We start from the raw sequence: 23993 nt of genomic DNA on the forward strand, positions 1-23993 counted from the left end.
TCCAGCTCTATGGGGATCAAACACAGAGCACACATACAGACACACACACACACACACACACACACACACACACACACACAAATAAATCTAAAAACCAAGCAACAAAAGTATATCAGTTGGAGCGGGAGTCGAGTGTATTTGAGTGTTTTGCTTGCATGAATGTATATATTCTGTGTGTGTGCAGTGCTCTCAGAAACCAGAAGAGGGTGATTAGCTCCCTTGTGAGCTGCCTGGGGGTGTTGGCAAGTAAACGCTTTTTCTCTTAAAAACTGAACTACTGGGGCAGGAGAGACACTGACTGCTGTTCCAGAGCACCTGGGTTCAATTCCCATCACTATGTGACCCCTAACAACTGTCTGTAACTCCAAGATCTGGCACCTTCACACAGACACACATGTAGGTAAAATACCAATGCAAGTAAAAATAATTTTAAAAAAATAACTGAGCTATTAGCTGGACTCTTAATCCTCTTGCATCCTCCTCTCCAAAGCTGAGGCTAGAGATGTATTCCACAGACCCATGTTTTGTAAGTCAGTGCCTTCCAACAAACCATTGAAATGGAAATGTCAGAAAAATATTTGTAAAAACATACATAAATACAAAAAAAAAAAACTGAAAAGGCCACGCGGTGGTGGCGCACGCCTTTAATCCCAGCACTTGGGAGGCAGAGCAGGCAGATCTCTGTGAGTTCGAGGCCAGCCTGAAACCCTGTCTCAATATATATATATATATATATATATATATATATATATATATATATATATATATATATATATATATATCTGCATACACACACACCAATGATTCTTCTTCTTTGTTTGTTTTTTGAGACAGGGTTTTCCTGTGTAACAGCTCAGGCTGTCCTGTAACTCTCTCAATAGACAAGACTGACCTTGAACTCACAGAGACCCACCTACCTCTGCCTCCAGGTGTTGGGATTAAAGATAATGCACTGATTCTTTTTAACTTGTAAGATCTAGAGTCAGGACTAATATCAGAAGTATGAAGTTACTACCATAAGTGTATCTGTTCTTTTGAAGTGCCTGCTACACCTCTAGTTGAAGTAGATAAAATTCCCCGTGATTTCTGTTGTGAAAGTCACATAGACTGGGAAATCTACAGGCTGCTGCACCCATTTCATAACGAAGGATGCATCAAATTTCACTTAAAGGCTAGTGAAAATATGCCTGGATTTTATTCCTTTCGCTCTATTCTTGGACCTCCCCCAGGGCTGGGCTCCTAGACAACCTCCAAAGGTTGTCCCAGAACAATGGCTGAGAGCTGTGATCCTAACAGATGGGGGTCATACAGGCTTTTAATCCCAGCCCCGGTCTGAACAAGGAGTTACAGGCCAGCCAGTGTTACATTGTGAGACCCCAAATCTGAAAAAGGAAGAAGGGGAACGTCTGTATTTTCTCTCTGTGAAAAGGGAGAAGAACAAAGGAAGAAATACCCACAGCTGAGGTTTGAAAAGTAAAGCAAGGTTTTTTTGAACCCATGTGGCTCCATCTTCCTGAGTGAGTCCTTAGGACCTGAAGCTGAACCTCAGGTAAAGGCGTGTGTCACCATCACCAGCTGCAAGGCAACATGATGAGCCAGGAAATGTCTGGAGGGGCTTTGGGTGGCAAGCAGGCCCAGATTAATTAATTACTACAAAGGTACAAGCCGGTGGAAAGTAGGACACGGGCCAGGCAGCTGCTGCCCCGTTTTAAAGGGAGAAGCCTGCAGGTAGACCGGCTGCTGTGAGGTCCCAGCCCCAGACAATGGCTCTGCCTGACACCAGGGCCCTTTTCTACAGAGGCCCCCAGCTCCCCACTTACCAGGGATCTTCACCAGCTTCTCCTCATTCCTGCTTCCCTACTCCAAGGTCATCGTGGGATGGAGGAGGAACTCAAACGTGGTCACTGACTGCCCATCTCCTTCCCATCCCCTGGTTTAATAACTGTAACATTTTCCTCAGATCATCCCACTTTATAACATAAATACACTTTTTCATTTAGTTGATGTCGGTCAGCTGCCTGGGTTACATAAGATCCTACACACACACATACACACACACACACACACACACACACACACACACACACTAAGTTGCCGAAGAATAAGTAAAAGAGCTGGGCAGTGGTGGCCTGAGCCTTTAATCCCAGCACTCAGGAGACGAAGGTAGGCAGATCTCTGAGTTTGAGGCCAGTCTGGCCTACAGAGCAAGTTCCAGGACAGCCAGAGACACATAGAGAAATCTTGCCTCAAAACTAACAAAAAAGAATAAAAGATTTTTTTTTTAAATGGTGGCATATGCCCATAATCCCAGTACCTTAGAGGCTGAGGTAGGAGGATTACTTTAGGTTGGACTGTGTAGTGAGTACCAGGCCACCTGGCCTACAGAGTAAAGGTTGTCTCTAGAAACAAAAATCAAACCAAACAAACAAAAAAATACAAACATGAATGCTTTGATGATGATCTGGCCACTACCCTGCCAGAACCTGTTCTGCCCAGGGCAGGAGAGGCAAGGTTCACAGAGCTTGGCAAGATTATAGTGGGGGAAGATAATCAGGCCTGCAAGGGCAGAGGGCCTCCTAGGGAAAGTGAGTTTAAGGTGTTACCCTGGGGAGAAGAGGCAGAGTTTCAGCGTAATTGTCCTCAGTGTATACAAATAAATTTTAAAGGAACAGTATCCCTTACCCACCAGTGCAGATAGAGAACCCAGTAAGATCCTGCCCGCCCCCACCCCCACCCCACCCCACCCCCGCTTGCAGGGAATGTATCTTTATGTACCTTGTCAGGGATTTACCTAGTTTTTGGGTTTTTTTTTTTTTTTTTTGATCCAATGCAGCCAAGACTAGTCTTGAACTCCCGATCCTCCAGTCTCCATGTCCCATGTGCTGTGATTACAGTACTCATGGCTTATTTGAGGCTTTGTCCTACGATCAAAAAACAGGAAGAGGGCCCCAGTGGTGGTGGTGGGCACATGCCTTTAACCCCAGCACTCAGGAGGATTAAAGGTGTGTGCCCACCCAGGCAGGAGGATCTCTGTGGGTTCCAGGTCAGCCTGGTCTACAAAGCCAAGTCTCAGGACAGACAGGGCTGTTGCTACACAGAGAAACCCTGTCTTGAAAAACAAAACAAAATAAAACAAAAACCAGGAAGAACAGGACCTAGAGTTTACACTTAAATCTCAAGAGAGCCTTCCTTTGGGCAGTGAGGGGAATGAAGCCAGAAGACCAGCTACCAGAGACAGACTTTGTAGGTCAAAGTGCAGAATGCACCATTAAAACCATCACTGTAGAGAAAGTATTCTAAGCTGACAGTACTGAGAACAGGCTTTTATTTTATGTATTTATTTGTTTTTGAAATAGGATCTCTTGTAGTCCTGGCTGTCCTGGAACTTGGTATGTAGGCCAGGCTGGCCTTGAATTCACGAACTCACAGAGATCTGCCCACTGTGGCTCCCGAGTGCTGGAATTGAAGGCCAAGCATGGCTGTGACCAGGATTTCACCTAAGCTCCTTCATGTGCCTCAAAGAAGAATCTCCCAGAGTGTTCTCTGCTGAAATTAGCCAGAAAATGATTCGGTCTCAGAGCCTTAATGGCCCAGAAACCTGGCCACACCCAAATGAGCACCCTTACAGAAGAATTTACAAGTCATCTTATCTTTCTAAAAATCATTCCTTTGTCTGTAATTCCCCCATCATTAAGTTGATACACAATGGCTAGATGTCACGGAGGATTGAGGCATTTACTGCCAAGCCCAGTGATACCCGTTCAGTCACAAGGACCCACGTGGTGCAAGGAGATAATAAATTCCCACAAGTTGTCCTCTGACCTCCACATGTGCACTGTGGTGTGTACACAGACACACACACACACACATTACATATAATTAAAACAAAAAAAATAAGTTGATATTTGAGCTGAGCCTGGTAGCCCATGCCTTTACTCCCAGCATCCAAGAGGCAGGGCAGGCAGATCTCTCTAAATCTCAGCCCAATTTATATTGTGTATAAAATGAGCCCCAAGATTCTAAATACCTAAAATAATAAGTAGATAAAAATCCCTTGCTAATCTGTTGTCAGCCTTTAATTTAAATTTCTTTTCTCTTAGGAGGCAGAGGCAGACAGATCTCTGTGAGTTCGAGACCAGCCTGGCCTACAGACCTAGTTCTAGAGCAGCCAAGGCTACACAAAGAAACCGTCTCAAACAAGCAAAGTCAAATAATTTTTTTTTTCTGGGATTTTGTTATTATCAAGGTCTCCCCACTAGCCTCCAACTCAGGATCCCTTTGCCTCTGCCTCCCCCACACTGAATTTACAGGCTTGGCTTAATTCACAGGCCTATTATGACATACACATGTGAAAAGTCCAACAGAAACTCACCATTCCGTACTCTTTTTTAAAAAGATTTATTTATTTATTATATATACAGTGTTCTCCTGCATGCATGCCTGCATGACAGAACAGGGCACCAGATCTCATTATAGATGGTTTGTGAGCCATCATGTGGTTGCTGGGAATTTAACTCAGAACCTCTGGAAGAGCAGCCAGTATCATCACCTCTGAGCCATCTCTCCAGCCCCCCCATTCTGGACTTTTAATTCAAACAATTAACAACAACAACAACAACGAAGAAGACTGACTGGATGACTCAGTGGGTGCAGGTATTTGCAAGGAAGCCTGAGGAAGCCTGGGGGGGTGGCTCAGGTTGTCTCCCCCAGACTTACCTGTGGTAGGAGAGAAAAAGACTCCCACAAAGTTGCCCTCCGGCCTCCCCATTCACACGGTGGCAGGCAAATGTGTGCACAGTTAGTACACATACTAAATAAACAGGTAAGTAAGTACAATTAAGTTTTTCTTTCCTATCAGTCTTCCTGATTAGACACAGAAGGCAGAGGTCCCTAAACAGGCACCTGGGGGAAGGGGGAAGGATGGTCTGGAGTGGGGCGGGGTGTTTTCACGAAATCCTACTTTTCAAAGTTGCATGCCCATCAAGGGCTCTGCCAGCTCTGCTCATTTCAGTTCTTACACCGGCTTCAGGGAGCTCCTGGAACAAGGCTCCCCTGGCAGAGGACAAAGCTTCAGAAGCTCTGGCATTAGCAAATAAAGAAACACTGGCCTTGTAATTGGTCTGCGGCTTTTACTGTCTCAGGCCCTTGGCCGGAACTAATCACATGGCCTCACATTAAGGAAGCGGGTTGATTTTATAGATATATAAAACTCAGAATGTTTCCTGGCATAAAAGATACATGAGGTTATTACCGTTGCTATTAGGAATTAGAAACAACAGAATTGCTCGTGGTTTGAGGGATAGGGTGTGGCCACAGGCTTCTAGCCGTGATCACAGTGGCCTCCTCGGGAACTCTGGAGTAGACATGGGATTTAGAGAGACAGTACTCTTGGCTACGACAGATCCAAACCAAACTGAGTCAGGGAAGGTTTCCCACACCTGTAACTCCAGCATTCAGGAAGCAGAAGCAGGAGGTTATGGAAAGTTTGAGGCCTGCCTGGTCTATATAGTAATTATAGACTGATCAGGGCGGCACAGCAAGACCCCACCCTTTGTTCTGTCCGTAAGGTTCCAATTTTAGTATATGTGCTGCCTAAGCGAGCGTGGAATTATTTTTCAACCTTGGGTTTGTTTGTTTTGTTTTTCTAAATATTTTTTCAATGTTTATTTTATGTGCGTTTGTATTTTGCCTGCATATATGTCTGTGTGAGGGTGTCGATGCCCTGGGCTGAAGTTACCTACAGTTGTGAGCTGCCATGTGGGTGCTGGGTCCTCTGAAAACGTAGCCAGTGCTCTTAACTGCTAAGCCATCTCTCCAGCCCAAGATCCCCAAGAGAGAGAGAGAGAGAGAGAGAGAGAGAGAGAGAGAGAGAGAGAGAGAGAGAAAATGCTGTAGAGATGGTTCAGTGTGTAAGACACTTGCCATCAACCCTGATGACCTGAGTTGTACCCCAGAGACCTACACAGCAGAAGAAGAGAAGTCCCAAAAGTTGTCTTCTGACCTTCACAGGGCACTGATTCCATTTGGATTTTTAGTCTGATCTACTGGCCTAGTGGAAGATCCTAGTCTAAAACCGTGGCCACAGTACCTTCTATAATTTTACTCTGTGTGTGTGTGTGTGCTACTAGGGACTGGATCCAGAGCCTCCTGCATGCTAGGTAAATGCTACATCACTGAGTTATATCTCCAGACTTTTGTTTATTTACTTTTTAATTTTGAGAAAGGATTTCACTAAGGCCTTGAAATTGTGACCTTCCTGCTTCAACCTCGTGAGTGGCTGGGATTACAATATCATGAGACCGGGGCTGAAAAGATGGCTCAGTGGTTAAGAGCACACTAACTGCTCTTTTTTTTTAATTATTATTTTTTATTTTTTTTATTTTTCAACACAGGGTTTCTCTGTCTTGGAACTAGCTCTTATAGACCAGGCTGACCTTGAACTCACAGAGATCCAGCTGCCTCTGCCTCCCGAGTGCTGGGACTAAAGGAGTGCACCACCACCGCCGCCGGGCCCTGACTGCTCTTCCAGAGGACCTGGTTTCAATTCCCAGCATCCACATGGCAGCTCACAGCTGTCTGTAACTCTAAGAAGATCTGACACCCTCACACAGACATACACGCCGGCAAAACACTACTGCAAATAAAAATAAATTTAAAGCAAAGCAACAACAACAAAAACAACATCATGAGGCCTAACTGCCATTTGTATTTTTTATTTAATTGAACTAACATTTACTGACCCAGGCAGCTCACAAATGCTAGCCAAGGTCCCCCTGTGTGCCTGCTTAGGAACATGGTCAAGCAAAGGGGTGTCTGCAACTAGAGAGAAAGACCCACACAAGAATACAGAGGAGCTAAGCATCCCTGGAGGCCAAGCGGGAAGAAGGAAGCTGGCTGGGAAGAGTCAGGTGAGCATCGCCCTGGGTGCCAGGGATTAGAAGGACAGATGGTCCACAAAATGCTGGTGCAGGACAGGTAACAGTTTGAGGAAGTCCTCAGAGGACAGTGGTACCCAGGCTTTGGGCATCATGTCACTACCCCTTCTGGCACTGACATTGACTGCTCTCCCTTGCTTTGACTGCTCTCCCATCTCTCCTTGACTGGCTTTTCACTGGGGCTCCTCCAGGCTCAGGCCCTTTGAACTGCCTAAGACCAAGTTTCTGATTTCCTCATAGTCCTTTCACCTCTGGCTCTGCCTTTATCTTTCCAGAATCTTCATCAACATGTATCCTAGCCTCCAGCTTCGGGACCCTCAGTCACCCCACAGAGTAAGTCTCAGGTTAAGGAGTGATGGAGGAAGGAAAAGACCTGGAAAAGGGTCAAGGCAATCAGATTCCCATTCCTACACTTTCCTGAACCTTGGACCCTGTACCTAAGGGTACAGTGCCCAGGAGAAAGTTGGGCACATTCCACTTCAGCATCAGAGAGGAGACAGAATGGTAGTTGTCTTAGTTAGGGTGTCTAATGCTGTGAAGAGACACCATGACCACTGTAATGATTGTGCTGTTTCTTTAAGAGACAAGCCACGCCCACTCTCTCCCCCCCCCATCCGCTGAGGCAGGCTGCTCTTCAGTTTCCAGCCTGAGCATGTGCTCGCTCTCTCTCTCTCTCTCTCTCTCTCTCTCTCTCTCTCTCTCTCTCTCTCTCTCTTTCTCTCCCCTTCTCCCTTGCCCCTCCATAACTCCCTGAATAAACAACCTCACTCTGCATGTCCTGTCTATCCATGTCTCTGTATCTTGCCCGCCTGCCATGTGTTTCCCTGCCTGGGACCAGCCACGGCTTGGGGACTGGCAGCCATCTCTGCCTGGGACTAGCTGCTCCCAGGACCCCTCTGCCTGCTGCCACATGGCCCGCTACCACTGTTTGGGGACCTACAGCATTTCTGCTGCCTACTGCCACTGGGGATCCTGCAGCATTTTTAATTTTTCCATTACAACCACAGCAACTCATAAAGGAAAACATTTAATTGGTGCTGGCTTACAGTTTCAGAGGTTCAGTCCATTATCTTCGTGGTGAGAAGCATGGCGGCAGATGAGGTGCTGGAGAAGGATCTGGGAGTTCTACATCTTGATCCACAGACAGCAGGAGACTGTGTGCCACAGTGGGTATAGCTTGAGCATATATGAGACCTTAAAGCCTGTCCCCACTGTGACACACTTCCTCCAACAAGATCATACTTCCTATTAGTGCTACTCCCTATGGGCTGAGCATTCAAACACATGAATCTCTGGGGGTCAGTTCTATTCAACCCACCACAATAGCCTTGTTTGGAATAAGCAGACTAAAACCAAGTTGGTCAAGGGAAGTGTAGGCACATATTTCTATATGGTATGGCTGCCAGGCTCTAAAGCCTTAGGGTCTACCTGAAGTGGTCAACGTAGCCCTGCAGACAGGCTGTCACTACCCCAACAAAAGGTCAGGATGTTGTTGCTCCTTTCTTTGTAATTTGGAGGATGCCTTATAGAGATGCTGATTCAAGCCTATGTAACAGCTAGCATACACAGCAGACAGGTAGATGTGGACGTGACAAAACGCCATTCACCTGGTTACCTAGGAGACAGGTCTGTTGTATTTTCCCCTCTCAGTTTATGTGTTGGTATAAAAGCTGTTTGGAGAATAAACGAGAGGAATTCTTCAGGATGTGAACTCAGGACTTCATGAGGGACCACCGAGAATCTCCCTCCCAATTAAGCCATGTGAGTTGTGTCTTTCTCTTCCACGCCGGTCAAGAGAGAGAGTTTATGTTGGGGTCTGGTCTAGAGAAATAATTTATGGTCCGGGCTAGAACCAGGCCCCGACAGGGAGGGGTCATCTGGCATTCTCAGTCAGGAAGGAACCCACCCGAGGCGGTGGACCCAAGCACACACACTTGGGGACAGGTCAAGAACAGCCTCCCCTAGGTAGACTTCAGCCTTCCTTCCACGGCTCCTCCTTGGCTCTGTGGGAGTTGGCTCCCCAAACTTGCAAGTTCTCTTGCACCTCTGTGCCCCCAAAAGTTTGCTGCCAACCTAGGGCAGCCAGCACTGCCTTGTTCTGCCTCCCTTTTGCCCCTTGGGTATGGCTAACAGCTTTCCCACCGCCCCTGTGTATTGCCATCAGGGCCCAGGCCCCACCCTGGGTGTGTATTCATTCTAGTGTCAAACCCCAGGCCCTGTGGGTGGTCCAACTCCAGAGGGACTGGCGAGTCCCCAGCCTCCATTGCCCCAACACCTTGGCATTACACAACTGCTTCTACTGTTTTTTCTTTTAGACTATTCTTAATAGCCTTTGGGATATGTCCCCCTTCTTGTCAGAGTCAGAAACCTCCTGCTTGTGCTTCCGGAAGAAAGGAGCTAAAGGAGAGGCTGGGGTGCAGAGTGCTTGCCTGGAGGGCATGAAGGGGGGCCTTGGATTTTATCCCCGACACTACCAAAAAATGCAGGGCCTAAAAAGTGAACGGCAATGGCACCCATCTGGACTCTTGACTCCACACCCCAAAAGATAGCAAGCAACCTTGAGAAGCATTGTGAAGTCCTGGAGGGACCTGAGGAGGTAGTGACAACATGCCAGACAGCAATAAGGACAATGGTGTCCAGTACTTGGAGGTGTTGTCCAGAGGGTGGTAAGGGAAGGGGATAACATTTAGGGTAGGAAACTGCCATTCAAAGAAGGGGAAAGGGTTCCGGATATGGGTAAGCGTCTGGGAAAAGGTACCAGGTGGAATGAACTGGGCATATCTGGGAACTTGGGTGTGTCACTACACTGAGTGAGCGGAAGCCAGTGTCTGCCCTAGACGGGCACCCGGGTCATAGACTATTCATACAGAGAAATGCATCTCACTGGACCTAGGTAGAGCAGGGATTTAGAGAGGCAGTGTCCCTGTGACTCACAGTCTCTTGAAGGATGGTCAAGCATCTCAGCCTGAATCCTCCACTTGCTCCAGCAGACCAGCACTCATCTGGACTCCTGATTCCACAGCCCAAGGCTATCTGTATGTGAGGGCGCGTGGTAAAGAAACTGCCAACATGATGCTCCACTAGCAGGGGGAGGGTTTTTATTGTAAATAAGAGAGAATATCCAGAGGCATCCGGAAGAGTCCAGGGCAGAGAAAAAGAGAAGCTGACTGGACAAGGGCAGGGCTAGGGAAACAGTGGAGACAGCCAGTGACAGCAAGAGATGTGGGGTAGGTGGGCAGGGGGAGAAAGCTTGTTGTTACATAGACAACAAATGGTTATCTGGGAGGGGAGAAGGGCCAGGACACTAGCATGGGGAGGTTGAAATGTAGAACAAGTACTTGTGAGTAGGGACTGAGGCAGCCTGGATGCAGGCATGGGCTCCATATACAACTAACTATATAAGCATATGTCAATGTAAAACCACGTCCTTTTGGTCAGAGACAAGGAAATGACTCCTTTTAGGAATAAAACCCGATTTCCTATTTCCTGAAGAATGCAGGCTTTCATCTGACCACCAGAAATCCTTCTATAGTCCAGTCTGAGCTCATTTCTAGACACGTGAACTACCCGAGACCTAACAGTGTAAATCAAACTTGAGAAAACCATCGCCAACCTTAGGGGAACCCAAAGAGACCGCGCAACAGTGAATGAACAGGAAATAAAAAGGGAAGGGAAGGCCATGACTGCTCCTAGGTATGGAAGAGGAGAAAGTTTCTTGTAGATAAAAGGGAAGAAAGCATAGGTAGAGGCAGGGACATCTGGGAGAGTTCAGAGTGGACATGATCAGACTGAACTGGACCATGTGGGGGAGGTGGGAGGAAGGAGGGAGAGGGGAGAGAGGGAACCAGGGGCAGCAGCCAGCAGGCCAAAGGTACAAAAAACGGTGGGGTAACCAAAATGTCCGGATTATATAGGGAAGAGCCTCTGGGGGAAGGACAGCCCAGCCCTAGGCTGGAGACTTCAAGATAGGGGTCAAGGTAACACGTAGGAACTGAGGGATGCTTTGACAGTAGAGACAATAGGCAGGAGAGGTCCTGGGTCACCTCTGCTCTTCCACAGAATCTACCTCTCGACTTTAGATCCTTTCTGTGTTGCCCTACTCATCCTCCTCAACCCGTCTGAGGCCTCTTCCTCACTGACTGCACCGGTGGCTTACACCCACAAAGGTCAGCAAATAATCAGCACACCTGTGGGGAACCCCTAGGGAGGGGCAGGCAGCTCAGGTCCTCCCACTCCTGACCCATTTCAAAGATGAGGCCAGGCCCTGCCTCTGCAAATATGATCAAGAGAACTCTCTCTTGATTCAGGTGCCAAGCGTATCCCTTTCCTCCGTTCTGCACTTCAGAGACTGAGAAGGGGCAGGTGGGCTCATGAAAAAGGTATCAGACATTGTCCTCTGAAAGCTCACTTTCCTGTAGGGTCTCCAGAGGCACCCTACCCCCAACCAAGACCCTTCTCCATCCTCTCTGCTGGCAATGAAATGGGTCACAGCAGCCGGGGATCTCCCTGTTATGACCAGAATCATGGGACTCTGACTCACAGCCGCCTAGGCCACCTGACCACAGCAAGCAGAGAGGGCCCTGCCAGGGGGTTCCCCAGCCACCGCCTTGTTTACCTCTCTAGCTGGCTTGGGAACTGGGGAAAGGGCCTGAGCTGCTGCTGTAGCATGCTGGCCTGGCCTGAAACCCAGAGGCAGGAGTCTCTAAGTCAACATCCCCAGGGCCCCATTTCCTGACTTTTCCTTCTCCCATTGATGATAAAGTAAAGGAGTTCCTGGTTGCTCCCCATCGGCTCAGATGTCCCGTAGGAAGCTTGGCCTGCTCGAAGCTCTCAGGTTGCTGAGTCATGCTTGACCAGCACCTGATTCTGCCCAGCTCCAGGGTCCCGGAACCCCAGGATTTACCCGCATTAACAGAGGGTCCTGTAGGTTACATATGTTTTCCTGGGCCAACAGCTTGATGGAGGGGGAACCTAAGACATTTTTTTCCTACAGGAGGGGGCATAACTGTGAACCTCCTAGCCCCCAGGGAAAAAGCAGTCACACCTGTGTGACATCACTCCCTTGCTTGTGAGTCTTCCCAGCCTTTGAGGTTTATCTGCTCCCACAAACCCAGCTCCTAGAGAGGCCCAGGGAGAAGATGGGAATCAGGACATGAGTCCTAGGAAGCTGGTCCAGAGAGCCTGCCTCGGGGAGATGGTTTGGGCTCCAGTTCTGTCCAGCGTGCCCTTCTACCATGAGTTTGACTCGGGTCTAAGTCCTACAGACAGGGCCATGCCTGGAGGCCTTACAGTGTGACACTCTTCTGTAGCCTGCATCCTTCCCACAGCTGAACTCCGCAGCCTGCCTCCTTCTCCCCGCAGCTGGGAGCTCATTTGATTTTTACTCCTGGTAAGAGCTCATTTGATTTTTATTCATTTAATTTGTTTTTTAAAAGTCCAAAGCTACAGAGAAACCCTGTCTCGAACCCCCCCTCAAAAAAAAAAAGCAAGTAAACTTGCTACGCAAGCCTGGACTAGCCTTGAATTAGAGCCCCTCCTGACTCAGCTTCTCAAGTGCTGGTTACAGATGTGTTGCATCATGCCCAGCTAACAGGCCACTTTTGCCCCACAAAGCAGTATTTCCTAGTTTTGGCTTTTGTATCAAGGATTGAATCTAAGATAAAACACATACTTGGCAGGTGCTTTGTCATTGAGCTGTATTGCACCAAATTCCCCACCAAATTCCCCTGAGGTAATCCCTACTAAGATAAATCCCCATGAACTGTATCCCTACTAAACTCTATAGTCAACCTTTTAATTTAAGTTTTTATTTAATTTTACTTTATTTTGAGAGCAGGCCTCACGTAGCCAAGGCTGACTTTGAACTCCTGAACCTCTTGCCTCTAACTCCCAAGTGTTAGGATCACTTTCTATTTTTGAGACAGTTTCACCAAGCTGTTCAGGCAGACCTTGAGCTTGGTATTCTCCTGCCTCAGCACCTCAAACAGCTGGGATTACAAGCCTGAGGCACAGGACTGGCTAAGGCTGGTATTTTGGTTCCTAGTTGGAAGGCAGGTAGGCTGCTGTCTTTGACTGTCTAGGAGGCCAATAAGCCCTAAGATATGCCCACCCCCACCCCCTGATTAGAGTTTCAATCAATCTCTTTCTCTGTCTCTCTCTGGGCTGTTTGGAATCTTTATGGTTTCAATGAACAGGTTGGGACTGACCACTGATGCTTCAGAAGTCCTAGCCAGCCTCCTACAGGGTGGGATTTGTGGGAAGTCGCCCCAGTGCTTGTCCAACACCTCCCAATTTGATACTTGTTAAATTGGGTCAGGCCTAAGGGGGTGATATGTCTTTATCCAGTTAGGGGCTGGCCAAGGAGGATGTAGGGGTGAGAAAGTGGGGGAGGGGTGCACGGGGCGCTACCACCTGGGGCACTGAGTTTGGGAAGGTCAGAACAGCATCCTGTGAACCGGCTTGTTTGGCCTCCTGACAGTAAGCATCGGTGTCCTCCTCTTTTCTGTGCTGGACAACCCCCTCAACTTGGGGACTACACTGCTGAGTCATAGGCAGGCCCAAGCCTGGGACGCACCTAGGCTAGGACCCTTACCGGACTTTTCCCTAACAAGTGGAGATTGAGGAGGGTCTTTTGGGGTGACCCTAGTCTTGGAAGGGGGAAAAAGGAGTTGGCAGCGAAGGCGCCCCTCCTATACCTGATAGGGACCCTGTCAAGGGGGCTCGCGAGCCGCAATCCCACTAGCCTGAATGGGCGGGGCGAAGAGAGGCCCCGCCCCTGTAAGGCGGGGCTCCCTTTTCTCCATAAAAGCTGGGCTCGGCGCAGCAGCAGCTGCCCAGCTGTTTCGTCCCTACCGAGACTGCGGTTATGGCGTCGCTCACCGTGAAGGCCTATCTTCTGGGCAAGGAGGAGGCGGCCCGCGAGATCCGCCGCTTCAGCTTCTGCGTTAGCCCGGAGCCCGAGGCGGAAGCCGAGGCCGCGGCGGGCCCAGGGCCGTGTGAGAGGCTGCTGAGCCGGGTGGCTGCGCTGTTCCCCGCGCTGCGGCCTGGCGGCTTCCAGGCGCACTACCGCGGTGAGGGGCTAGGGCCGCCGGGGTGGGGAAGCCACCCTCGCTCGGCCACGGTGTGGCCGGTCTGGGCGAGGACGTGGCGGGGCGTCCTCTGCCTCCCCGCGGGGACCGGGGGGTCAGGCGGCCGTTGGGGTGACAGCTGACCTCCCGCCGACTGCTCGTTGGCGGTAACGCCGGGTGGCGGTGGCTTCAGGTAAAGCCCCGGAAGAGCGGGGACCGGGCGGACAGACAGACGTGGAGGTGGGGTGGAGAGGAGTGACGCGGGTAAACAAGCGGCGGGGGCGGAGAGGACGGGGACCCCGGAACTAGCTCAGTCTCTTGCTTTGGAGTGGCTGGTGGCTGCGTGGGGTGGGGCTAGGAATTGTTGACAAGAGAGCAGTGGCCAAGGCCCTCCCCCTGGGAGGGGACGGTGTTAAGATCTTGTGGAGGACTGTTGAGCGGACGGTCAGTCTTTTTTTTTTTTTTTTTTTTTGAGGTAAAGCCACGTAGCCTGATTGGCCTTGAACGCCCGTGTGGTTTAGGGTGGCCTCACTCGACTTCAATCCTCTTTGTCTGTTTCCTAATGTAGGGGTCACAGGTGTTCGTTCATCACTACTCCTGGCCAGGAAATTTTCCGTGTAACTGAGTTATTGTGTAATTCACCCAGTAAAAGGTGTATAAAGAGGCCAGGCAGTGGTGGCGCACGCCTTTAATCCCAACACTTGGAAGGCAGAGGCAGGCCGGTCAGAGTTCGAGGCCAGCCTGGACTACAGAGAGAGTTTCAGGACAGCCAGAGCTACACAGAGAAACCTTGTCTCCAAAAAAAAAAAAAAAAAAGTGTATAACGATTATTCTTTTGTATTAGCAGAGACAGGTCTCACTGTGTGGCCCGTCTGGCCCTTACCCCTACATTGTCCTTCAGCGTCCTCTGCTTTATATTTTGCTAGGGATCCAGTCCAGGGCCTCATGTCTGCCAGACTAGCACTACCTAACTACCTAGCTGCCTCCAAGCTCTTGCCTTTTTTTTTTTTTTTTAATGAATTGTGTAACCACTGTCACGTTCAATTTAGAATCTCTTGTTTTATAATTTTTTTTCAATATTTATTTTGGTTTCCCAAGACAGGATTTCTCTGTATAACCCTGACTAGTCTTGGAACTCACTCTGTAGACCAGGCTTTGAACTCACAGAGATCCGCCTGCCTCTGCCTCCCGAGTGGTGGGATTAAAGGCATGCACCACCACTGCCTGGTGTATAAATGGAGACTTACGGTGTAGTTTTGTTTGTTCACTTGTTAATATGTTGGAGGCCCATTTGCATTGTAGCTCTCACCAGTATTTTTACCCCTCCTGTACTGGGGCGTGTGAACCCAGGGCTTTGCATATTGCATACGCTAGGCAAGAACTTGAATGCTGCATCTCTGAGTGATACTTCATTGTGTGTGTGTGTGTGTGTGTGTGTGTGTGTGTAGAATAATCTGTTTGGATATGTCATGTTTAGTTTATCTGGTCTTTAGTTGGTAGGCACTGGGCTGTTGGTAGCTATTGAGGTCACCTCTCTTATATGGTAGTTTTGCTGACTGAGTGGTTGCCCACAGGCTTAGCCCAGCCTGCACATGTGTGGTTTGGCATATATGAGGAGCTTGAAGACTAATTGTACTAACACGCAAACATACACGCCTGCCTGTAATCCCAGTACCAGTGTGCTAACATTAAAACAAAGCCAGAGGGCTTTGAGAAATAGCTCAATGGTTAAAGCTGCTCTTCCAGAGAACTCAGCTTCTGTTCCTAGCACTCACACTAGACGGCTCACAACTACTTGTAATTACAACTCCTAGAGCTCGTCACCCTGTTTTGGCAGGAGGCTGGGCCCACATACACATGTGCACTGACTTCTGTGCAGAACTGTAATCCAGGACCACCCAGTTTGTGTCAGAGTGAAGGGCCATATTGATGCTTGCTCCAGCATCCAGGCTGAGCCTCGAGCCTCTGCGAATGTCTGTTTATCCCTGGGCTGTCTGTCCATTGCAGCAGTGGGTATGCAGCTGGGTGCCTCTGCTGTCTATTTTCTGTCTAGTGCATGCAAGGTCAGCGTTTGGCCCCTGAGCCGTGTCCCTGGCTCTGATGTATTGTCTCTTAAATCATACAGATGAGGACGGGGACTTGGTTGCCTTTTCCAGTGATGAGGAGCTGACAATGGCCATGTCCTATGTGAAAGATGACATCTTCCGCATCTACATTAAAGGTACGGGGCTGCCCTCATAGAGAAAGGGTCAGGACTAGGATGAGCTCTAGGGCTGGGAGCTGCGGGAGGTGCAGACAGGGCTCCTGCTGTTTAACAGTTGCAAGGCCTGGGACATGACCTCATATGAGGTTGTCCTAAGCAATTGAATTCTGGATGGACTCTGACCAGCAGGGCTGCAGTGACAAGAGAGAACTTCAGGGGCTTGCTCTAACAGTTTTTAACTCTCCCTGCAGAGAGGAAGGAGTGCCGGCGGGACCATCGCCCACCATGTGCTCAGGAGGCATCCCGAAACATGGTGCACCCCAACGTGATTTGTGATGGTTGCAATGGGCCTGTGGTGGGAACTCGCTACAAGTGCAGTGTGTGCCCAGACTATGACCTGTGCAGCAGCTGCGAGGGGAAGGGCCTACACAGGGAGCACAGCAAGCTCATCTTTCCCAACCCCTTTGGCCACCTCCCTGATGTGAGCTGGTTTTCTGCAGTTCTAGGGGGTACAGGGGTGGGACCTGAAAACCCTGACCCCTCATTGCCCTGTCTTGTTTTTTCCTGCCCAGGGCTTCCATCATCACGGCCGCTGGCTTCGGAAGCTGAAACATGGACATTTTGGCTGGCCTGTCTGGGAGATGGGTCCACCGGGGAACTGGAGCCCACGTCCTCCTCGAGCAGGGGATGCTCGTCCTTGCCCTACAGCTGAGTCAGGTAAGGCTGGTATTTGAACTGGCTTTGGGGTGTCATAAGTAACCAGTCAATTCAGGTGGGCCCTTGGTCAAGCTATCCCCATAGCCTAAAGTCCAGCAGTGCCCATAATAAGCTGTACATTACACGTCCTTTCCTCTCTCCCCCGAGGGGATATAGCAATTGAACTTAGGACCTAATGTAGGACCTTGCATATAATACCTGTGGGTTCCATCATTGAGCTACAGTCTGTCCTTATCCATGTCAGCAGATCTCTTAAGAACCCTACAGAGACAATTCATTTCCATTTTACAAGTGAGTAAACAGGTGGCTAAGTGCCTAAGGCCACTACTGTCCCCCCCAGGGCCGCCCTGCCCTGCTCTTCTGGAGGTTTGAGTAGGTGACTGGATTTCTATAATGTATATTCTTTAGTTTTGGGAATATCAGGGTCAAAGTTGCTCTTTTGTTGTTGTTGTTGTTTTGTCTTTTTTTTTTTTTTTTTTTTTTTTTCATGACAGGGTTTCTCTGTAGCTTTGAATCCTGTCCTGGAACTCGCTCTTGTAGACTAGGCTGGCTTTGAACTCACAGAGATCAGCCTGCCTCTGCCTCCCAGTGCTGGGATTGAAAGTGTGTGCCACCACCACCTTGCAAATTGCTCAAATCTTAAAAGACAAAAACAAAAGGCCATAGTCACAAAGCCCATGTAGTGGCACAGATACTGTAATTCTCAGGACTCAGGAGGTAGAGGCAAAAGGATCAGGGATTCAAGGCCAACCTTGGCATAAGACCCTGTCTCAAAAACCTAAAAGTAAAAAACTCACACATAGCTCTGCATTCTAGAGTTTGGAATTCTGCTTTTTAATTTTTCTTGTTTCCTTGAGACAGGATATCTTTATAGCCCAGGCTAGCCTAGAACTCACCATGTAGCACAAGAGGGCCTTAAACTTGAGATTCTCCTGCCTCAGCCTCTTGAGTGCTTGGATTGCAGACTTGTGCCAGAACAGTCAGCTGGGTTAGTTGTTTGATTTTGAGTAAACAGCATATCTAGGACAAGGTCAATATTTATATACTGGTTGTACTGAGCCTCTGATCCAACATATGACTCACTGGGAAACCAAGGGTGCAGTGTGGTGAAGAGAAGCATCAAGTGTGGTCAAGGGGTCCCAGGACGTTGATTACCGAGATGATGGGAACCTTGGCACAAAAGCCCTGTGATAAGCGGCAGAGTCACAGAATTCGAGCTCATTTTTCTCTTCTTGTGAAAATCAACAGCTTCTGGTCCGTCAGAGGATCCCAGTGTCAATTTCCTGAAGAACGTAGGGGAGAGCGTGGCAGCTGCCCTCAGCCCTCTAGGTGAGTGAGCTTCCTGGCCATCCTGTGAGATGCCTGCCCCAGTGGTTGGTGATTCAGTGTGCAAATGGCCTTTGGCAGCCTTTTCTGGCATGCTGCAGAGGCCAGGGCAGATCTGTGTGCGACACCAGCAAGGTTTTGTTGCGTAAATTAACCTTTACCGAGGACTGGAATGGGCACCTCAAGGTTGAATTCCTGACTAATTCTTGAGCTTTGCTGTAAGGTAGAATGATCCAGTGGGGAGGGTGATCTGTTGGTGGGTGGGCTAGCCTTTGGGGTAACACGGCTTGTGTTTTCTGAGCTGAGTGAGTTGAGTTTTAGACTTGAAAGCAGGCAGCTGATTTCTTTTTCTCTCTCTCTCTTTCTTTCTTTCTTTTCCTCCTTCTTTCCTTCCTTTCTTTTTAGGCAAGGTTTCATGTTAGCTTAGGTTGGCCTAGAACTCTGTGTGTAGCCCAGACTGGCTTTGAACTTGTATAATTCCTCCTGCCTTGATCTGCTGGGATTTCTTCTTCTCATTTGAGAACCCCCAAATCTTTCTGGGAGCAGGGAGAAAGTGCTAGAGGCAGGTACTCTGGGTCATGCCTGGCTCTGCAGTGGGCAGAGAAACTGCTGTGATGGGGGAGCACAGTGTCACCTCTCAGTATTGTGGCCCTAGGTACCATCTCTGGGGCATACTGGTGTGGGTTTAGGAAGTGCTTGCCCACCCTGTTCTATGTCTGCAGTGTTAGGAGGTATCCAGTGTCCAGTACTGAAGGATGCTGATGAGAGGGTGTCCCAATCCCCTCCAGTCTCTCCTCCTTATAGCTACTAGGTATCACCACTACTAGCTGCAAACCAAGACCATCTCTGCTCATGCTGCTCCAGGATGCAGCTTTGAGGCAACAGTGGCATCTTGGCCTTGCAGTTAAATTGAATAGTTTAGGTAGAGATGTGGTGTAGCACTGTGGCAGACTATTAAGATTCTTCAATTTGCCAGGCGATGGTGGTACACGCCTTTAATCCCAGCACTGGGAGGCAGAGGCAGGTGGATCTCTGAGTTTGAGGCCAGCCTGGTCTACAAGAGCTAGTGCCAGGAAAGGCTCCAGAGCTACACAAAGAAACCCTTTCTTGAAAAACCAAAAAAGGAAAAAAAAAAAAAAACTCTTTGATTCCTGACACCAACCAAGTACAGATAAAGCAGTTCAGTCAGACCACATGGCCTTGGCATTGGAGTAAGAGGCTCTGGAGAACCAGGCTCTCATTGCTTTCCAAGGAGGTCAAAGTGGCACAGCATCAACTGGGTTGTTGCTGGGAGACAAGCAGGGCGCATGCTAAGATATAGTGGGGCTCTGGAGGATTGTAGTTCACTTGTGAGATTGTCTTCATCCAACAGATGAGTTTTCAGGGGCTGTGGCAGCTTCTTTGGAAGACGAATCTGAATTGTGGTCCTTGGGTGTGGGGGAGACAAGGGCCCCCGGCAAAGGGTGCTTTGGAGTATGTTAAGTTAGTGTGTGTTTATGTGTGTCTAAGTGTGAAAACTAGTCATTTTGGAAAGTGAGTCCTTCAGTAGACAGATGAGAGTGTGGATTCAGCTCTCAGTTCCTAGTCCATCCTTGGTCATGACAGTGCTTTTGACTTCTATTGGAGCTTCCCAGAACCCTCTTGCTCCCACTAGCTAACACCAGTCCATGCTGGTGGTGGGCATATCAGGACCACTGGGATCTTCATGTGAGAGAGCAGGCGTTATTTTGCAGTGCTCAGAGGTTGTCTGGGAGGATAAAGGCCTTTGAAGTGTGTGGAGTTGCTAAGTAGGAGAATACCTGGAGTTTGACAAGACAGAAAACTTTCTAAAAAGAGACTCTGGGTAGTTTAAACTGAGGATTGCTTCAGCTCTTGTGGAAGTCATAGCGGTTTTCCTTCCCCATCTCTCTGAGGAACTAAGCAGGGGATGACTCACATGCTAATTGCCTCTAATGGATTGTGTGAGAGCAGAGGCCCAGAGGGAAAAGGAGTTGGCACAACCTCTCAGAAGGCAGAGGCTGGGGTAAGCCAGAGCCACGGCCTTTTATTGGTAGGTTCTCTGAGAACCAGCTAAGGAAGGCCACTACTGTGGCCCAGTGCTGTGTTTGGCTCAGAGACTGTGGTCACTGACACCTAGGACACAAGGTAGCAGGGCCTTTCTTGTCTGTCACTGGGTCTTTTGACAGACACAGGCTTTGGGGAGAGCAGGGTTGGGGTTGGGCTCAGCCCATGGGGGTTGTCATGTGGTCTGTCATGTCACATGGTTATGTAGTTCTGGTTTGAGTCCAGCCTCTGTATTGTTGGCTTGCTGCCAGTGTCCCAGTCCACCGAGTCACTGATATCATGTGCAGGGGAGGCCTCTGGACTTGATGACTCCATTCCTCCTTCTCTAGGCATTGAGGTTGACATTGATGTGGAACATGGAGGAAAGAGAAGCCGCCTGATGACCACCTCCCCAGAAAGTTCCAGCGTGGGCACAGAAGACAAGTGTAGCACTCAGCCAAGCAGCTGCTCTTCGGAAGTCAGCAAATCTGATGAGGCTGGTGAAGGCCCCTCACAGTCCCTGACAGAGCAAATGAGAAAGATCGCTTTGGAGTCAGTGGGACAGCCAGAGGTAGGTCTGCTTTCTCCCGTGACCTCTAACTGGCCTGCTTGGCATCTTGGCCTCAGCCCCAGCCATCTGCAGCCAGGGGGGTTCTGTCCTTCTTGTTATCTCTGTGGTGTCTTCAGTCTCTTGAGCCTTCTGACAGAACTCTATAGAGAAAAATCTTACTCCCATCTGAAGCCGTAACTCTGTATGGGGCGTTTATCTGATGTACATGAGATCCTGTGTTCAAGCCCTGGCATCATGAAAAAAACAAAACAGACATGGCCTTTGTAGGCCGCTCTCTAGTGCCTAGGATTCCCACATTTGGCTGGGAGCAGATAGTGGGGTCACACTGGCCAGTCACTTCATGCTTGTGCTCACAGCAGATTATATTGTAGGAACAGATGGAGTCTGATAATTGCTCAGGAGGAGATGAAGACTGGACCCATCTGTCTTCCAAAGAAGTGGATCCGTCTACAGGTGAACTCCAGTCTCTGCAGATGCCAGAATCAGAAGGACCAAGCTCTCTAGACCCCTCCCAGGAAGGGCCCACAGGGCTGAAGGAAGCTGCCGTGTACCCACATCTCCCACCAGGCATGTGGTCACTAGAGGTTTCTTTTACTTTGCTTTCAGAGTATCCTATCCTGTGTCTGGTTTTGGCAGCACAGAAAAGGGTAGCATGGTCTGGAATTTTTTGTTTGTTTGTTTTTTGGAGACAGGGTTTCCTCTGTATCTTTGGAGCCTGTCCTGGAATTAGCTCTTGTAGACCAGGCTGGCCTCAAACTCAGATCCACCTTCCTCTGCCTCCCGAGCGCTGGGATTAAAGGCATATGCCACCACTGCCTGGCTGGGATTTTTTTTTTTTTTAAATTTTATTATTTTTTGGTTTTTCAAGACAGGGTTTCTCTGTAGCTTTGGAGCCTGTCCTGGAATTAGCTCTTGTAGACCAGGTTAGCCTCAAACTCACAGAGATCCGCCTGTGCTGGGATTAAAGGCATGCGCCACCATTGCCTGGCTGGGATTTGTTTTTAAAGGCAGTACCTAGTTGTGTAGTCCAGGGTGGCTTTGGGGTTGTAGACTTACCTGCAGCACACTGCCTAGTGGGGTTGTCAGCTAACATCAGAGAAAACTAGAAGGTAGTCTGACCTCTTCTGTCTACATCAAGCAACAGTAACCTCATCTCATTTTAGGAATTTCTAAATCTCAATACCCAGATGTCCTGAGAAGGCAGATGTGACAGAAAAGGCAACACTGGTTTTGGGCCATCTTATGCCAATGAAATGAACTTAGACACTACACATCATTTTCTCGGGGGTTGCAAATTTTAATGGCTAGCACCACGGCCAAGGCCCCAGTAGAAGCCAGGCAGTGTGTAAAGTGCTGGGCTGGGCTGGTTAGTCCCAAGTGTACACCCTGCAAAAAAGGCGGCCAGCTCCCATGTTCCCAGGATAATGGTGTTCTCTGGGCTAGATTTGGCCTTGAGGTTTCAAAGGTTATTTTCTCTGCATTAGAGCAGAGGGGCAGCAAATGGTTGCATGAGAGTCTGGGGAGGGGCTTTATTATAAGTTAAAGGCCATCCTGGCTACACAGTGAGACCTCTGCACCTCCATGGTAGACTGCTTATCTCGCACTTGCAAGGCTCTGGACTGGAGGCAGAACAGGGGCAGGGGAGCTGGAGAACTGGCTCATCTGATACAGTGCTAGCTGTTCAAGCATGAGGACAAGAGTCTAGGTTCCCAGAACCCATGTAAAAAGCCAAAAGCTGGGCAGTGTGGCAACTATGTCTGTAGTCTCAGCAAACAGAAGGCAAAAATCCCTTCAAAGCTGGCTAGCTAGACAAGATGGAACTTGTAAGCTGAGTTCACTGAGACCCCAGCTCAGTCACGTGGAGAGCAATAGAGGAAGACTCCTACTTCAGCTCTGGGTGGCCACAAGGGACATAAGTACACATGACACATATGCCAAATAACAACGGAGGGTGGGGAGTCAGGCAGAGGACAGTCATATTTCATTATTTATAAAGATTTTTATTTGGGTTGTTTTTGAGATGGTGTTTCATTGTTGCCCAGGATGCCCCTGAATGGTCTTCTTGCCTCCATCTCTTGAGTGTTGGAACTACAGGCTTGAGCCACCACATCTGGCAGTAAAACTTTATTAGAAAATAACTGCACTCATTTGTTTACATACCTTCTGGCTGTTGTTTATGCTACATGGCAGAGTTGAACAGTTGTGACAGACTGGAAAGCCTACAAAGCAAGCTATTTATTTGGTCCTTAGCTGACCTCTGAGGGTCCTGTAAGGCCCAAACAGAGGAATCTTCCTGGCAGGCAGGACTTGCTGTGTTTGGAGTGTTGCAGGGCACCTCACTTTCCTGTCTTGTATCTGCAGAGGCTGATCCCCGGCTGATTGAGTCACTCTCACAGATGCTGTCCATGGGCTTCTCTGATGAAGGTGGCTGGCTCACCAGGCTTCTACAGACCAAGAATTATGACATCGGAGCCGCTCTGGACACAATCCAGTATTCAAAGCACCCTCCGCCATTGTGACAGTGCTTGTGCCCAAGCCCCGTGACCCACCCCTTTGTCTTGTAGTTGCATCCAGTAGAGCAGCAGGGCCTCTATAAGGCCAGTTTCTTGGCATTCTTCCAGAGCCTGCAAGTGGGAGTGTGTGGAGCCTTTCAGGGCAGGAGAGAGTGACTTGGGGGAGAGCTCCAAGAGTGCACATGCTGACGCCTGGGGACACAACCAGGTGCTTGTGGCTGAGCTTCCTCTGCCTTTCCTAAGTCTGGCCTTTGCCAGGGAGCTGCAGAGGCACACTGCACTTGCTCTGCTGCCAGCATTGCACCAGCAGTCCAGAATTCTAGCCTGATGACCTTCTGTGTTTCTTTGTTAAAAGTGAACAAATAAAGCCATTATGTTATGAGGGGCCTATCCACAGTAAGTCAAAGGTGGCAGGCAACTGGAGCCTGTATAGGGCTCCTGGGGGATGGAGAACTCGTAGGCTCTCATCATATCATATATTGCCTCCCTTTTTAATGATCACACTTTAGTTTTTGTGTCCAATGTTAATGCTTTTAAACAAACTCCCCATGTAGCTTCCTCTGACTTGATTTTTAAATAACCTATAATTAAATGGCATATGCACTTTAACCAACCCTG

General features: G+C 48.9%; 1 protein-coding gene across 2 annotated transcripts; it reads left to right on the top strand.

Annotated features, from left to right (window-relative positions):
- The first annotated feature begins 13758 nt into the window (after positions 1–13758).
- Sqstm1 (sequestosome 1) lies at positions 13759–23988 on the top strand. Of its 2 annotated transcripts, none has more exons than XM_048451445.3 (8): positions 13759–14005; positions 16128–16223; positions 16457–16686; positions 16778–16922; positions 18171–18251; positions 20642–20862; positions 21234–21315; positions 23224–23988. In XM_048451445.3, exons 1-8 carry the CDS (start codon positions 13801–13803, stop codon positions 23379–23381), a joined length of 1218 nt encoding a protein of 405 aa, XP_048307402.2. In that variant the 5' UTR covers positions 13759–13800; the 3' UTR covers positions 23382–23988. The 2 variants fall into 2 exon arrangements, with proteins under 2 accessions (XP_048307402.2, XP_048307391.2); XM_048451434.3 differs by having other exon boundaries at positions 13761–14005; positions 21234–21429.
- The last annotated feature ends 5 nt before the right edge of the window (positions 23989–23993 follow it).

The sequence above is a fragment of the Myodes glareolus genome, chromosome 9 (genome assembly GCF_982192425.1).
Source record: "Myodes glareolus chromosome 9, mMyoGla1.1, whole genome shotgun sequence".
NCBI lineage: Eukaryota > Metazoa > Chordata > Mammalia > Rodentia > Cricetidae > Myodes > Myodes glareolus.